The sequence below is a fragment of the Myiozetetes cayanensis genome, unplaced genomic scaffold (assembly GCF_022539395.1).
Source record: "Myiozetetes cayanensis isolate MyiCay16 unplaced genomic scaffold, myiCay2020 scf18, whole genome shotgun sequence".
NCBI lineage: Eukaryota > Metazoa > Chordata > Aves > Passeriformes > Tyrannidae > Myiozetetes > Myiozetetes cayanensis.
In genome coordinates, this window is record NW_026087389.1 from 13,939,209 (window position 1) to 13,956,375 (window position 17,167).

At 37.5% G+C, this 17,167-nt stretch overlaps 1 protein-coding gene across 11 annotated transcripts in view; it reads right to left on the bottom strand.

The window, feature by feature from the left end:
• CACNA1D (calcium voltage-gated channel subunit alpha1 D) overlaps nucleotides 1-17,167 on the bottom strand; it is a 212,815-nt gene that overhangs the window by 64,229 nt on the left and 131,419 nt on the right. For all 11 annotated transcript variants that reach the window (XM_050313298.1, XM_050313293.1, XM_050313295.1 and 8 more), the window contains exons 9-17: nucleotides 15,979-16,148; nucleotides 7,472-7,559; nucleotides 6,744-6,770; nucleotides 4,793-4,953; nucleotides 3,982-4,207; nucleotides 3,634-3,841; nucleotides 2,392-2,512; nucleotides 1,259-1,373; nucleotides 493-562 (exon numbers count right to left, since the gene is read on the bottom strand). In XM_050313298.1, the coding sequence (XP_050169255.1) occupies nucleotides 493-562; nucleotides 1,259-1,373; nucleotides 2,392-2,512; nucleotides 3,634-3,841; nucleotides 3,982-4,207; nucleotides 4,793-4,953; nucleotides 6,744-6,770; nucleotides 7,472-7,559; nucleotides 15,979-16,148 (1,186 nt within the window). The remainder of the gene's footprint in view (nucleotides 1-492; nucleotides 563-1,258; nucleotides 1,374-2,391; nucleotides 2,513-3,633; nucleotides 3,842-3,981; nucleotides 4,208-4,792; nucleotides 4,954-6,743; nucleotides 6,771-7,471; nucleotides 7,560-15,978; nucleotides 16,149-17,167) is intronic.

The window sequence follows — 17,167 nt, forward strand, 5'->3', positions numbered from 1 at the left end:
TCAGTTTTCTGAAACAGGGTAACTGAAAACAGAGGAGAGTTGACAATTTATTACATATTTTTCAAATATGATTTTTCTATAGTATCCACACTTTTTAGCTGTGTAGAGGATACAACCAACAAGGTTTTGATAAAAGTTACCAAGAATATTTGAACATTCTACTAAAGAGTTTACAGTTCACTAATCTCATTTGGTTTATCAAGCAAAATACCTACAGGAATCCCAAAATTACATCAATTTTTTTTAACATTAACTATTTTGTTCTAAAAGAGCTTCGCTTCTCAGGATATACTGAGACCAAGAGGATTTTCTGAATTAAGAGATATTGTAGGGATGTAAAGCATCAGAACAAAGTTTTCTTTGCCTGGAAAAAATGTAGGGATGATGGTTTCATAAAAGAAATTGTACAATGCACAGTAGTCTTAAAAAACACTTCCTATCAAAATCAGTAAAACTGCTTCTGAGAAAAGACACAATTTTTAAAATAAACACCTTACTATCCTTGGGCTTCTTTTGGTCAGCTTCTGACTTCTCGGTTTTTTTATTTTCCAGACTCTCTTTTCTACAAAACAATACAATAACGATTACAAAGCATGCCATGCAAAGACAGACAATTTTAAGTGAACTATACCAATTCTCTGAAAAGTTAAGAGAGCATATTTAAAACCTTATACTAAAATATTTAAAATATTTTGCACAGCTGCAGGTGTCAGAGCAACAGAATCTACTGCATTTAAATGCAGTGATCCATTTAAAAGATTATAATCTTGAATGTAATTCCAGAAGCTAAGCCCTAAAAAATTCAATACATGATTATTACTCCTTTCTAGAGGGATAAACTGTGCCCTTGGACTCACACAAACAACTTTCATTGACTTCCACAGGCTTGCACTGATTTCAGAGCAGGGTTTTCTTCTTGTCTATATAAGGCTTAGAGAACTGATTCCATGGGGAGCTGTGCACTGGCAACAACAGATACATTCTTGTGCTATTTGTTCAATAAATCCTACTGTTGCAATTTTAAAATATCACCAGATTATCATTATGTTCTTAATTTATCCCAATTACTACCCAACTTTTATCTTAAATTCTACTATTTGCTATTGTTTTAGTGTCTAGGCAAGCTTTCTCATTTTTTTCTTGACTCCAAAAAATTTTGAAGATGGTAAAGATATTATGTAAAGACAATCCTTATGAAAGAATTCTGTATCCTCCTCCTTCCCCCTCCTGTTTGTTCAACATGCCCATGTTATTTTACCTTGCATTTTTTTTCCTTTCCTTTTCTTCAGCTTCTTCTTTCTGAGCTGTATTTAGACTTTCAGCATCTGCCAAGTTATCCACAGCAATGGCCAAGAAGACATTTAGCAAGATATCTATTTCAAATCATTTTAAGGACACTATGCCTTACTATACTTGTTTGGTTTATTATCAGCATAAACACTGACAATGTGAGAGATATAAAACACATGTTCCCAACCTACAGCGTGGAGATTTGTGATGCTGGAGTGTAGTGCAAATAACACTCATTTAATGGACTAGATAATACTGGTTGTAAAGTTAGTAGAGATCTCTCAGGGTCACAGATTTTAAAATAGCAGAATACTTGACATATTTTTTTTTTAAATAAATGAAATTCAGCTTCATGCCAGCCTGAGCAAGTATCAAATCTGAAATTGTCTATTGTAAGTGAAGACTGTTCGGGTATTTTGAAAAATTAATTTTCATCGTGCTCTGTCTTCCATGTCTACAAAAATCTGTATCAAATTCTGTATTTCAGTCCTTATCAGTTAAGTACAAATGCCGATACAAATATCATTTATTACAGCAAATAGAATGCTTTTGCCCTTTTATCACCTCCTGACCTTTTAAGAACTGAGAGTGACAGTAGTTTGTTTCTGTGTAGGGCTGAGGAAGTATTTCCAGCACACTGAAGGCAGGGGAGGGGAGTGTTTCAGCAGATTTAATCCTAACTCTGACTCCACACCCTACACTATCCAGGGATCACTGACTCCCCTGTCCCTCTGTGTCAGAACTAACAGGGCTGGATGGGATGGTTTCCACTGCCCTGGAAACCAGGTCACACCCATGCATTTCCAGGGGGAGAGATGTCAAAGAGCAGGTAGAATAAGGCCACGTTCCCACTGAAGGAAGACAGAAAACCTTCTCTGGTTTCTGCCATTGTGGTGGCTGGAGATGGACTGGGCACCCCTGACTCTCGTTCACTGGGGAAAAGTGCACAAAGGTGTACAAAGAGAAGCTTCTTTAGAGGACTCAGCACATGCAGAAAGTGCTTGGGTGCCCATGGCCATTTACTCCCTCCTAGAGGGACTTTGCACATATCCCTGGCACACAGCCCCACTGGGAGGGGTCTCCAATGAGTGTAAAGGATACAGTTACCACAGATGAAGAGGATAATGAAATATATACAGACTATCATGCCTGAGGATGATGGACCACCGTATGCCATTATGCCATCATACATAACAGCATTCCAGTCTTCACCTGTGAGGATCTAAGGAGCAGATATTAGTAGATTATTAGTAACTCAGCACCAAAAAGTGCAATAAACACATTTCCTCTGACCACAACACAGCAAACCTTCTGTATGCATAAAGTAATACCATATTCTGTTTTAAAATTTCCATTTAAATAAACACTTCCTGAAAGCTTGGGTTTAATTCTAATAGATTTTTTTTTATGCTATGCATTTGTATGACTGAACTTCAAAGGTAAAAATAATAAAAATAAATGTTATTCATTTTGGCATGTGAAAGTAAGAGCCCTGGTTTTCAGTAACGTCCATGAAGCAAAAGTTCATCACTTAAAATTCAAGTTAGTATAAAAATTCTGAGTATTGCATGGATATTTCCTCATACTAAAATTAAATGGAAAGGTTTTCTGCTTGCTCTGGGGAATCGCCAGATGAAAATTCTACCCAAGAGACAGGAAGTTGCCAAAAAAGCCTTTAACTCTCACCTACGATATCTGAAACCAAAGACTTAGGCAATATGCAGAGCTGAGTGTGAAAATGAATAGAAAGATTAAACCAATCAGCCTAATTCCAGTATCCACATTGGGAAAAATGAAAAAAAAAATTAAAAATTCATGAAAAGTAAACTCTAAGTATGGCCCTACATTTTCACAAGTAACATAAGAGTTGCCTTAAAATTTTAATAAAACCTGAAAGCATCTCTAAAGAAATGAATGCTTATTTTTGCATCACAGTAAGTGATATGACCACCCATATGTAAATATGCACTCTTACAGGGCTCATTATTTTTTCCTCCTTGGGAATAGCTGAACTTTTATATAGCTAATGAAGTTAAAGAAACGAATTTGATCAAAATAAAAATAACATTCCACCTCTTTTCCTAGTCATGTATTTAATGGACAAAGGAGATCTAATTGTGTGAAGTAACATGGCAGCTATGTTGCATCGATAGATCAAATAAGATATGAAACAAATGGTACAAATGGTGCTGAGTTACCAGAGTACTGAATTTAATGAGCAGGATGCTACTTAAAGTAAACTGAATAAACAGTACTCATGATTTTACTTTCAGGCAACATGATCACTTAAACAGTTTTGTTGATCAAAGGTAAAATGTTTCATACGGGATGAAAGAAAGTTACCTGGAATACAGTTAAAAGAGCTTGTGGAAAATTATCGAAGGTGCTCCGTTTTGTTTGAGTTTCATCAAAATTAAATTTGCCTCCAAACAGCTGCATTCCAAGCAACGAGAAGATTATGATGAAGAGGAAAAGCAGAAGCAACAGTGAAGCAATGGACTTCATTGAGTTTAACAAGGATGCTACCAAGTTGCTCAGGGATGCCCAGTGCCTATAAATTAAAATGCGTGTGTTAACACACACCAAAAAAACCTCAAACAGAACAGTAAAAGAGCAGTGCATGATGATTACAAAAGAATTGCTGATCACTCTTCAGCTATCCTTAGAAATAACACTATTAGATAAGCTTACCTTGTTACTTTAAAAATACGCAGGAGACGAACACAGCGAAACACTGAAATTCCAAGGGGTGACATAATTTCCAACTCCACCAAAATGGTTTCAACAATGCCACCACAAACAACGAAGCAATCAAAGCGGTTAAAGAGAGAAACAAAATAAGCCTGTAGGCCCAAGCTGTACATCTTTACTAACATTTCACAGGTGAATAAAGCCAGAAGAACTTTATTTGCGATATCTGGAACAAAATATTAAGAAAAGAGAAAGATTCTGAATTGCCTCATAGATTCCATTTTTATTTTAACACATTACAACTGCGCTTACAACACTAGTTTGCAGTTTTTTGTTTAAGAAGAAAGTATTGTTTTTTCATGTTGGACTGAAATTTATGTCTAAGTGGCAAAAGTTACACAAGGATGTAAAGCTTCCTGCCACCTATAAACTACTTATCTTTCCAATCTGGTGTGCAGTTCACAGCTCCTCAACTCACAGCTTTAGTCCACGCTGTAACTTAAGCAGCCAGCCCACAGCATATTATGCTGTGCCAGGTACCATTTCCTTCCTCATCTTTCAGGTCTGGTTTCATGCTAAAAGTACAGGTATTTATTTACAATTTAGTATTGTCAGGCCTGTGCTGGCTACCAGTAAGCTGTGTTACAGCTGTGGAAATCGAAGACATTCAGTCGTTTCTTGTATCTCCCTTTGGCTGGGCTGAATATCCCTCAGGACAGCAAACAACAACAGAATGGCAAAGTACAAAAGTGGCCACTGATAAATGCAAGCATCTACAGTCAAAACCAGGACAAACAACTTTTGGTTGTACCTTGGATCTGGGTCAGCCAGTCGGGTTGATTGTAATGCTCTGAGGAGATAGTTAACGTGTTCAGAAAGACCAAGACAATAACAAGCCAATAAAATGTGACAGATTTTACTGCAGCTCTACATTTTCTTCTGTTAAATCGGTTCCAGCGACGCCAGCGTCGACTGCAAGTCCAAATAAAAACAAATTTATTATCATATAGAAAACACATATGAACTTAAGGAGGGCTTTTGCTGTGTAGAAATAGTGCAAGTACATATGTGGGAGAAAGTACATTTCCATAAACACAGGTACAGTATTTCAATAGTTGTGTAAATTATTACCAGCTGCAGATTAGGGACTGTTAATGTGTTATTCTGTTTTTTAGATTTCTTTATAGATTTCGAAATGTAAACCACAACTTTTACAGACTCTAATTGCCTGTGACATAATTAGATTAAGCTGCATTCAACATTTCATTGAGTAACAAGTTAGATCTGCCCCATACACTTAATAGCAATAAAGAAAAGCCAATGAATCAACTCAGAATTCAAATTAAATTTAGTCTGAAAATGCAGGCTTTGAGTTAAACCACAGACAGAATTCTGGCAGGATTAAGCAAGGTAGGAATGTTAAGGTCAATTTTTAGAAATCTACTCTGTAACATTACAAATCTTATTCATCAAATCCTAGAGATTTCTACTGAAATTGTGTCAGTGGGCAAATGTTTGTGAAATAAATAAGGCTGACAACAAAGGACAAGTAAAGGTTGTACCTAGGTATGAGGGTGTATCTTTGGACTCAAAACTACATTTCTCTGTTTCACTTCTGGGAACTGTATTCAAGCATTAACTTGAGTTTTCCTTACGCACCTTAAATTTGTACTTGTAGTAATGGAAATTAATACTGGTTCCAGATACCAGTACAAAGATGTTTCAAGCCTGTGCAGTATTCTAACCATATAAAGGAAAAATATCCTGTCCTGGCCTAAATCAAGAACATTCTTATCTTGCCAATCCCCTGCTGTAAGGGCTGTGTCCATGGCCATCATCAGGATGGTTCATTCTCTGGGTAGGTTAAACAGACTTTTTTTCACACTTACAGAACATTCTATGATTGAAGTCAATGAGACAAGAATCATATTGTTGAGATATCTCTACTTGTAGGAGTCAAAAGCAGGCTCAAACTATCAACTCTAAGCTTTCTGAAGCCAATGAGAGAATACACTGCTGTTACCAATAAATTACTCCCTCTGCATCCAATACCAAAATCAGTTTTACCAGGATTAAAAAACTGGAATTATTCCAGATGTTGCCAAAACTTCTGGTGCCAGATGTTGCCACATCTTCTTGACCGTCCCTTTTTTCACTGATAATTTTATGCAAAAAACATTTACCCTGTGGGTTGTCTGCAATTGCAGGAGTGGTTTTGCCCTTCGTGATTCACTAAGTCAACCACTTGATTACTTACCTTAAATCACAGAGCTTTTTGTTGTTGTTGTTCCTTCATGGAGTAACCTAACCTTTTTAAACAGAAAGGACTATCTCTTCTGTGTTTGAAATTATCCTTTCTAATTACTAAATATATGTCCCATGAGATGGGAAAATAAAATCAAAGTAAATAGACCTAGTGGTTTCATACTGGCACACCCAGTGTCTGCAGTATCAGGCCTATTAATTCTTAATTTTGCTTATAACACATCCCTTCTGCAAACATATTTGAAAAACAGAAGTACACATTCCTAAATCCTCCAAGTAAGTGAAAAGAGAGCTGCAAATATCAGCAAAGCAAATCAGGGAGTTTCATTTCCAAAAGTGTTCCTGGGTACTTTACTTTCGTATTTGTTGATAACTGTTAGGAAGAACTTTCACACAGTAAAATTAGAAGCACAGTAAATAAAGAGTATTTTTGTGACGTCATCCTGATGTGTGAACAGTCACAAGGAAAAAAGCAATTATGAGATGAAAATACTGACCTGAACTTGGATTTTGAGATGGTTTGACTAGAAGAAAAGGAAAATACATTTTTAAGAATGTGGGAAAAGTAATCAACACAAATTCATTTTCTTTAGAATTTTGCATTGGAATTACATATACATAAAAAAAGCTTTTAACAAAATGCATCATGAATGCTGAAATTCTATTGTCTGTTATTTATTTTTCTGAAATACCATTCCTGAAGCTTTACAAATTTTCTAAGTGAAAGAAAGGAAATCTCTTTTAAACTAAGTAAATAAACCTTGAATAAATGTGGAAGCTTTGAAGTCACAAAAACATGAGCAAACAAATAGTGAACACCATGGGATATAAAAATAATTCCCATACATTCAGTTATTGCTGAAAAAAATAGATATTCTCCAGGTCATGCACAATTTAGCAGAAAATATTCCTTCTTACATGTAATCAGGAACTTCTGTTCTTATCACTCTGGACAATAATTATATTTTATAAAAGCTCTCAGGAAAACATGACTTCATTGCAAGCTGAGTTGAATTGTTTTATATCTTCTTACCTTGAGAATTTTAGGAGCACTTTCATGTTGTAATAATTGCTCTAAAACTACTGAAAGGCAAAAAACCTCGAGTGTCACACGAAACTTGGCGATTTCAGAGCAGTTTGGGCTAAATAAACCACGGGGAAAGAATGATTCTTTTAAATTTTGAGTTGATCAGGGTGGGCACTTGAAACCCGTGCCCGTACTCACCATAAGCTCCCACAGCAAGGTGGGCTCTCGCCCTCTCCGCTCACGTTCTCCGTGTTCACCGACTCGGTTTCGCTGGTGGGCATGCTTGCTGTGGGGAGACAGGGACTGCTTTAGACTCATCACCAGCCAACATTCATCTCCTGTCGTACGGCAACAATACCTCCACCCTTCATTGCTCCAGTGAGAGCTCGGAAGAGCTGAGGATGCAGTAGATGAAGTTCAGACACTTCATCAGTCCTCTTACAGCAAAAGCACACAGAACTCCAGAGCACGGCGGCTTCTTTGTTTCTTTTCAATGACTCAACATAACTGGTGACAATGCACTACAGAATACAAAGTAGAGGAGGTTTGTAACAAAGAGTGTGCCACCCCTGGTAAAGAAATAAACCTGAGCTAGATATTGTGACCTGCCATTCTGAGAAGCATTCTGTTAACACGTTGGAGGCGCTTATCAGTTGAAGTGTTGTTAACATGCGTGGTGATTCCAAGAAACATCATCCAACTTCTGAAAGCAGGAACACTCTGGTCATACTGACCACTCCACGCTTTTCCTGACACCGTGAATTATCAAAGCAAGAAGATAGAAAGTAAACGTGCCTGCAAATGCTGGAAGGAGCACTGGGAATGGCAGGATGGGTACTACAAATGATGACCAGAATTACTACTAATTATAAAGGGGAGGATGACATTTGTTACACACTGAATTACTGTACATACAGGGGATCGTTACTGAGCAATTAACAACTGTAGCTAATGATTTTTAGACAAAACTCATTTGAAGATGGGTCATCATCATTTATCTTCAAATCAAGTGAAATATAAAGGGACACCTTATGTCAAAAAGTGTTAGGAAATTATGAATAGCTGAAGTTCTCAGTACTTCCTAGGGGAGAATATTCCTGCATTGCAAGCAAAGAATGAAGGAAAAAACTCAGGAAAAGGGTAACATTAATGCTGCTGGTCTATACAGTACAAATACCACATAAAGTAGGGAAAAATAAGAGCGGTGGAAGATGCCCTGAAATTACTGTAGAACAGCAAGAAAAGAAGAAAACCAGAACATTCTAAAGGTATTGTGGGGTGTACCTTCCACTGTTTTGATGGTTTGCTTGTTTGGTTTATTTTGTTTTGCTTTGTTGAGAGGGGTTAAAAGCCAGTGTTTGTGCACTGAGAGCACCAAAGGCAGAAGGGTTACACTGCCTACTTCTGATAGGGAAGTCTCACTATTTTGGTAGCCTAAAGGAGGTTCAAAGCACGTTTAATTACACATTTTCTAATATAAGTGAGATTTAGGAATCGGGCCTTGAATTTTCTGATTTGTCTACACGTCAGGTACAGAATGAGAACTGTCAGTAAGTCTCTCTGTATTGCCTCAACACTGACATAAAGACACACAAAATGGTAAGTGTTGGTTTGGTTTCCATGCCCATCAGTTCCATCCCAGCTGAGAGACTGACAGGTCTGTGCAGGCCAGATGCTCAGCTACTGTTTGAAACAGCTGAGAATCTGTCATCATAAATGTAAGTCACTGTTATAAGAAAAGTTAAACAGAGTGGCATAACAAAGAAAGATCCAAAACATCCATGCAGGTGTTTGAATAAACAAAGCACTTCAGGCAGTAAGCACAGCAACACCTTCTTTCACAAGGTTCTTCTGTTTTGATGATTCTTTTTAAAATATTACTGTCACTGCTTTATACATGGAAAGTCCCTGGTTAGCACCTGCAAGGGCCTCAATTCTAATATCATGCTTCAGTTTTAAACAATAAATATTGTTAGTCCTGTGTGAACTCCACAGCTTACAGTCAGACTTCAAAAGTAATGAAAAAAATCCTTGATAGCCAAATTCAACTATTAAAATTTCAAAGGGTTGGAGAAAAAAAAATTAACAAAACTATTTCAAACGTAGTCTCAGGTCTTCAGAACTAAGAATTTCTATTTTAAAATGCAGGGGTCTTTTGCAATAAATCCAAGGGGTTTCTTGGTGTGGTAAAGAACTGAACTGGTCGCTCTGTCCTGGGTGATATGCATGCTGTTAGGAAACACAGCATTATAGTCACCTGATCACATTTTAGCACTTGTGATGGGCAACTACAAAATATGAGTGCAGAAGTCTGGTTTCATTCATTGTTACTAAGAGCTGCCAGGAAAACAGAGCTAGGTACACTTCTGAAATTATTACATATGTGCAATGTATCTCACACTTGTATTTCAAATTCATCAACCCTTCCCTCACCTAAAAGCAGTACCTAGAATCCAGTTCTTCATAAAGTGTCCCTCAGTGTCATCAAAACTACATTTGTCATTATTTTTTAAATTATCTGGCATTTTAATTCAAGTCTACCCAGACTTGATACGGTAATCCACTCCTTTTTGAACAGGACTGCATGAAGTAAAACAAAGCACAAAGGAAAAAAAAGTCTTTGTCTCCACTAAAGTGAACATTAGTTTTGCTAATTATTAAATACAGTTCAGCATGTCATTCTCTGTTTCAGACACAACGTGGCTGTTGCTCTAGCTCTTAAATGACTTGCAGGTGCTGTGTTACAAACAGAAGAGGGAAAAAAAGAACGATAGACAGTTCAGTTCACATTAGATACTCAGCTGTGATTATATTGTAATTTATATGTTATCATTAACACTTGACAGGAGTACTGAGAAAGGCACCATGTGGAAGTCCAGCTCCAGCAATGCCATTAGATCTTGAGCCAGAAGAAAAGAGCAGCAGCACTGCATGTCCACATCCACTCTGCTAATGCAAGCAACCTGCCAAGCCTCCAAAAGACCCAATTCCATGACCACAACTTCTTAAGGGCAGGTGGTGTTCATCAGGCAAATACAGCACACAGTGAACTCTGGAAAGACTGTGAGCTCAGCATGGTCAGCTTTGAGATCTTTAAACTGGTAGCCCAGTATTCAAAGGAAGAGACCAAATCTATTCTTTATTCACCTTTTGCCCTTATTTTACTGGCATTCTTCTGGAAAGATTATGTAGATTTCTAGATCTAATAATCTCTTCAATTCAGCTAACTCACTTCAAACAAAAGAGTGCTTGCATTAGGCAATATAAGCAACCCATACAGCATGCAGCTTAATACCTTCCTGAGTATATAGAAAACAGGTCAAATACTTCAACTACTACATTTTATTTCTGTAGATAAAAATATAACATGAGAAAAACATTCTATTATGTTCTCTGTTTACTCTAATGAGTTTTCAGGCTTTGGAGCAGGAATTTCAAACTCCACTCCAGGATGTAACATAACTAATGCACAGCAAAGAGCAAGCCAGTGTCCATCAGCAGTGATGTGTCCATCAGCAGTGATGTGCCCTAGCCAGCAGAAGTTACAAGAAATAAATTACATAATCCTGCAATATGACAGTTTTCATCACAATTTGCATCACTGTAGAACCCAGAATTACCTGAACTACCGAGTTGTGGTGTCAAGTATTATTTTTAGAAAGGTTTTCCTCTAGAATGTCTATAATTGATATTTTAACCTCTTCCAACTTCCACTGTGCATTTTTTGATCCATAGGCCGATCTCATTTTCACTCAGGTGCACCTTGGGCAGCTTTCTGGTTACATGTGCTGAAGTGGAGTGACCTGCACAGCTCATCAGTATTTGTTACTGCAGAGAATCTTGGAATCATTTTAGAAGGTGCTATACTGGCAAAATTTTAGATCACCCTTGCAAAAAAAGTGATCTTCTGTCTGTTAGCAATAGCCAACCACTTTCTTGAGCTCCAAAATTCTCCTCATTCTTTCTCAAATTAAGACATGAATTTTCTGGATCCTTTAGAGCAAATCTCAGAGGTAGTCAAATAGGAAAATGGGATGGGAAAAAAAAATCCCCCAAATGGCAATATTATCATTGCAAATTCACCTCAAATTTTCCTAACTCTGCTGTATGCCCAGAAAACACATCAGAAAGAAGTGGTGCTACCTATTCTGACTGTGAAGCTCCTCGAGGTAAATTCATTTTAAGGAGGGTCTGCTTGGAATATGTTCTACATGACAGTATGGCAAGACATCTGTCTTCATGTAGATTTAATGTTGATACAATCAACAATCATTCTTGTAGGCTCTCACTTTTTATATGAAGCCCGTGGAAAAGCAATGTAAGCTTGAGTGCTGCATAACAGTGGGAGGAGAACAAAATAATCAGTGTTCATTACAGTAGCATCACTGAATCAACCACTTGCAGCCTGAAGGGTGACACTATGAACCTTGGGAATCTACACACTCCACAGACGTGGTGCTTTTGAAGGAAAGAGGTAGAGCTAAAACAAAGAAAAATATTTAGGGCAGTATTTCTAATCCAGTGACAGCCGAAGCGTGAGCTACTCCAATCAATACAAGAGTCTCACAAACACAGAAAAAAATAAACTTAAGCCATTGATTTGAACTTCAGAAAAACCCTACTCACAAAAGTTCTACCTGCCCTGAAAGACAGAGGAAAACAAGTCAGTGCACATGTGCTTGGGGGTGCTTTTGACCAGCAAGGTCAGGCACAAGTAGCAAGACAGCAGGGGCTGCCAGAACAGCAAGTTTCCAGTCAGTTCCAGGCTGCTTTATGAGAGCCATCAGAACCTAAACCTGCTCATTTAAAGGCTGTGTTGAAAGACATATCCAAAGTAAAACTGCAACCATCTTTCAGCAGCTTTTATGGAAAAACTATTTCAGCCTGTAAAGCTGTGCAAGCTATTAGGCAATAAATGTAACAGTTGCACAAATAACTTCAAGCAGACTCAGTGTTTGTACAAAATGAGTCCATTGGGTCCTAGCAATTTCTGACATTCTCTAAAGTAACTGGATCCGATTTTTCAGCCTCAGTCTGGGCCACAATAGTGATTCTTAGGACAGCAAGGAAGCCAGTTATTCAAATAACTGTTGCAGATAGGATTAAAAGTAGACCTCTCAACTACTGCAATTGTGATTATGGCAAAACAATACATTTGCCAGTACTAAAAGAGTGTAGATTTTAAAATAACTATCATACTCTAAAGCCCCTGTCCAGCTCCAGTGTGGGTGGGGAAAAACTGAATAAACTAAAAAGTACAAAAATGAAACAACCAATAACAGGAGGAGATACAGTAAAAGCTTGTTAGGTTTTGTGATACTCTGCATCCTCAGTGTTATAAATAAATAGTAAGTACTGTCATCATACTGTTTTAAGCTTACACCATGGTCCGTTATAAAGCTTGTCAAATATTTCTATTAATTTCTTCATGCCTAAGTTTAAAATACTTTTTTTTTATCTTGTTTACCTGACTTCTGAAGAAAAAAACCTATACCTCAGCAAGAAAGTCACACACACAGACACTTCAGAGGAAATCTGAATGGATTAAACACACTGTTTCAGGGAGGCAGGGCAGCACCTCATTTCAGACATGCACTTCAACCAGCAGGAAGGACTGCATGCACGAGGGGGTCACATGCTGCAGGTGGAGAGCCTCGGCTAGAGAAAATGCATCCAATATGTGCTCCCAAAAGCTAACACATCCAATGCAGTATTGGCACAAAAGAAAGTTCAACTGCAAATCAGAACACGTTTTACCATGTTTATTGGAAGAACGGCCAAAGCAGCTAAGTCTGCTTTTCTTCTTGTCTTCCATTAAGTCGGCCAGTGTAACCCCTGGGTAAGCACATGTAATCCCAGCAGTGACACGGGAGGTGGCAGCAGTCGCAACGCAAAAAAACAAAAACGTGTCCGTACACACAACACAGGCAAGGTTAGGCAAAACAAACTGAAATCACCGGCAGCATAACTAATCGCAGCTAAATCCCTCTCCTCTCACGGATTTTCGCATTTTGAGCTGAATTTGCAATGCTCTGAAGGCAATGGAAGCTTTTTCATTGACTTCACGGTAACCATCTATCAGTTCATAACAAAGACAGGTCTAGTAGTTAAAAGGTATTCTTTTATTCAACAGCACTGAATACCTGCCCACTATCAGTGACAGAGACAGAAAAATACATAGGGTTAATACATAAATTACTTAATGCCTTCCCTGATTAGAAATTTTAAAATGCTGGGGGTTTAGGACAATTTTAAAGGATGTGAGAAACTATTAATCACTGACTTAACAGCCTTTGAACTCTCTACCTTTTTTCCTGCCACAGGGATCTTCTGTATCCTAAGCCCAGAGTTCTTACACACCATTGAAGAGCACTATGGCTATCTTCTATCACCATAAATCAGCAGTAACCTTGATCACCCAGAGCTTTAGATATTCAAATAGGAATTATGATTCTGACTACCTTGGGACTCTACCTTATACTTCAAAGATAGCTCAAGAAAAACATCATCAGTATATTCAGACTAAATTTATTTCCTAAGCTCACTATTCATGTCTTGAGTTCAAGGGGTGGAGCAACTCAGCTCCCCTTCCTCCTTTACAGCCCATTGCTGATATTAAAAATGAAATTCCAAGTCACATATTTAAGCACATGTGCACAAACCCCAGAATGCTAGAAGATTGCTTATCCACTGGAAATTTCCACTCAAAACATATATGCGTGCCTGAAATTAAGTTCCTGATATTTCTCTTAAAGTTCTTTTAATTAGTTTCCTTCTATATTTATTCTGCAAGCTTACTACAATCCTTAACTTAGCCTAAAATTATACCCAAGTTAAAAGTTTAGACTTAAAAGCTCTTTCAAACTCAATCAACTATGCAAACAAGTAGTTTTTATCTATATAACCCAGAAACCAGGTTTAAGGAATGCTAGAGCAAAGGGGGTTTTTACAGTCTATTAACAAACCCCCAATCTGAACAGGATGCAAAAATTTCCTTGGATTTCACCTGTAAACCAAGTCCATTGGCAGCAGAGCTGACAGTGTGGTTCTCCAACGCTCTGTGAAAATTTGGCATCACCTACAATTCTGTATCACCTACAGTTCTGCAGAGCAGCCTTGGACAAAGTGCATTTACTCCAGAGAATTCACCACCTTTTACTTCTCTGTCCTAGGACTTTATACTGAGCCCCAAACCCACAGTTTCTGTATCCCTTCCACACAATGTTAGCAGCAATAACTAAGTATAGTGAAATCTGGATTTTTTGTTCTGTTCTAGATAAAAATTCTGTTTGTGCAACAGATTTTCATATAGACATAAAATATTCCTTTCGGGGTGATGTTGGCATCAACATCAACCCACAAGTTTCCTTCCCACGCTCTCATAAAATGATTATTTCCTTCCAATCGGTAACACAGATCCATACTCTGCTTTTATTGTGAACTAAAGGACTAATAAAATTCTGAAATTCAAAAGTAAAGATTTAAAAAGCTTAACTACATGCAATATGGGGATAAGTTTAAAAACAGCTAACTCTATCAAACCACACTATTTTTGTTATTTACTACATCTGAAAAGCATTATGGTTTAAAAGAACAGTTCATAATAAATTAGTGGCACTAGAAGAAAAATAGGGATAATGATGTATTATTTCAACACAGAAAATAATATTCTGAGTTGTATTTTTGTAGATGCATTTCCTTATAAATACTCAGTGGTATCTAAATCAACAAATACCATGACTTTCCAGAGTATGACATTAATAACAAGGTGCTACTTAGTATATCTATTGAAATTTGGGCTTTAATCTTGGGTTTAGTATTAAATCATAAACCACATTCTGAACCTGTGTTCTCATGAAAATTTTAACTCCTTTTATGCAAACATAGCAAAGAGGCTAAAATAACCTCTGCTAAATTATGACATTAAAATACTGCTGTTACCAGAATTTTCTGCTATACAGAAATCAAGTATAAGTTTTACAGTTGCTATAATATCATGAAACTAACTTGTTCCTCTACCTCAGGACTCATGTCAGAAACACAAGAAGGTCACTAGAGCATAAATTACCTGTCCCATAATACACTACAGTCAAATAAATACACTGTAAGTGATATTTCTTAGTATCAAATGAAAATCCCACAAGACTCCATTTATTTTGCACTCAGTTAAGATATGTAGTAAATAAGATTTTATACAGTTTTCTTGAATGTCAAAAAGAAAGATCCAGAATTACATTTTCCTACTCCAAAACAAAAATAAAATCCTCACCATTAGCACAAGGTTGTTTCTTGACTGTAGCTTTGGCTACATTTTTAAGATCCTTATATTATTATTATTTCCATGCATGCACCTACAGGCAAACACACACTCCTCTTGACTAAGGGTTTAGAGTGATACCCAGTGCCACGCAGCTTCCATGCCCTGCCTTTTTACAGAACACAAATAAAGCCAAGTTTAAAGTCTCAGTGGTGATGACTAACAGGTGCAGACAATGATTTATACATGGACATCCCAGAGCACAGCTTTGTTGTGAGATTCCAAATCATTCCGTGGCTCAGCATCACTGGATTAACAGACAATTGCTCTGCTACCCAAAACTTTTGCAGACTGAAATGAGGAAGCCACATCAGACAGGCCACATTCATTCCCCACACTGTGCCAGTCAAACTGTCCCCACAGGAGGAGGAGAGGAAAGAATACGTACTGTTCCTTTTGCCTTCTTCATCAGCCTCTTCATCGTTCTCAGGGTCAATGTCTTCTGCCTGTGTTATCCAGTCCAAATATCCCTTCAGATCTTCTTCAAGCTGCTGTTTTTCACGTAGCTTCTGAAAGTCCCCTCGGGCCTTGGCTTTTTCCCTTTCTTTGGAAAATTCTCTATCAAATTCAGATAAAGTAGGAAAAAAAAAAAAGCACTGATTGACAAACTCCCAGGCATTTTGATCAAGGTCTTGACATTGCAGAGTAACACAGTGACATGGAAAATACACTGCAGATTTGAGAGCCGCTTTGAAAACAAGGTAGAGGTGCAAAGAAGTCATGGCAAATCCCTACCATATCACATCATAACTTTCAGAGATTTTCTGACTTAATTGAAAAGTAAGTGGTGTTCCTAACACTTCCCATAGGGAAGGGTCTGTTTGCCCCCATTTAGTTCTGTGCTCTTCTATATAGATTTTAAAATTGCTTTAATCTACAAATAGAAATTAACTGGCAGTAACAAAGCAGTATCAATGTTGAGTATTAGTTTCAATGAAAATGAAATTCTAGCAGCCAGTTCTAAAATCCTTCCTCTTCCAGCCACAGTTCATTATCCATGCCCAAACATAGAGTGTTCCAGAATTCCACTACTGTGCTCTCTCTTAACTACAGCATGGACAGACACCTGTGCTGTTTGAGATAGGGATGTTTTGCCCTTTCTCTCTCTGTACCAGAACCTAGAATCCTGCTCTCACAGATCAGAAATACATCCTTTTGTCCTCTATCTCATTGCCCCCATCTCAAGAGAATGTATTGGACTCCCTGTCTAGTTTAGTTTGTAATTTGGCTTAATCCCTAAATTATCATGGAATGATGATTAATGTAATGAAGTTGTGAGAAAGAAATTGCATAAAATGGCCTACTGAGGTCTCTTCCAACCTGAATTACCCTATAAATCTATGATTCCCTTAATGATATATGACTCAAGACCATTACCAAGTATATTCTTCCACCACGACATCTCATCTGCTGACATTATTACAACACTTGTTGTGATCCTCAGCTCCAAACACGTAACTCCCTTCGCTACAAGGATCAAACACATTCCAATTGATCCAAGTATTAGTACATAGAATTGAGGGTAGGCAAGCATCTTTTGTACTGTCCTGTAAATTTGTACCAATTCAGTATTTAAA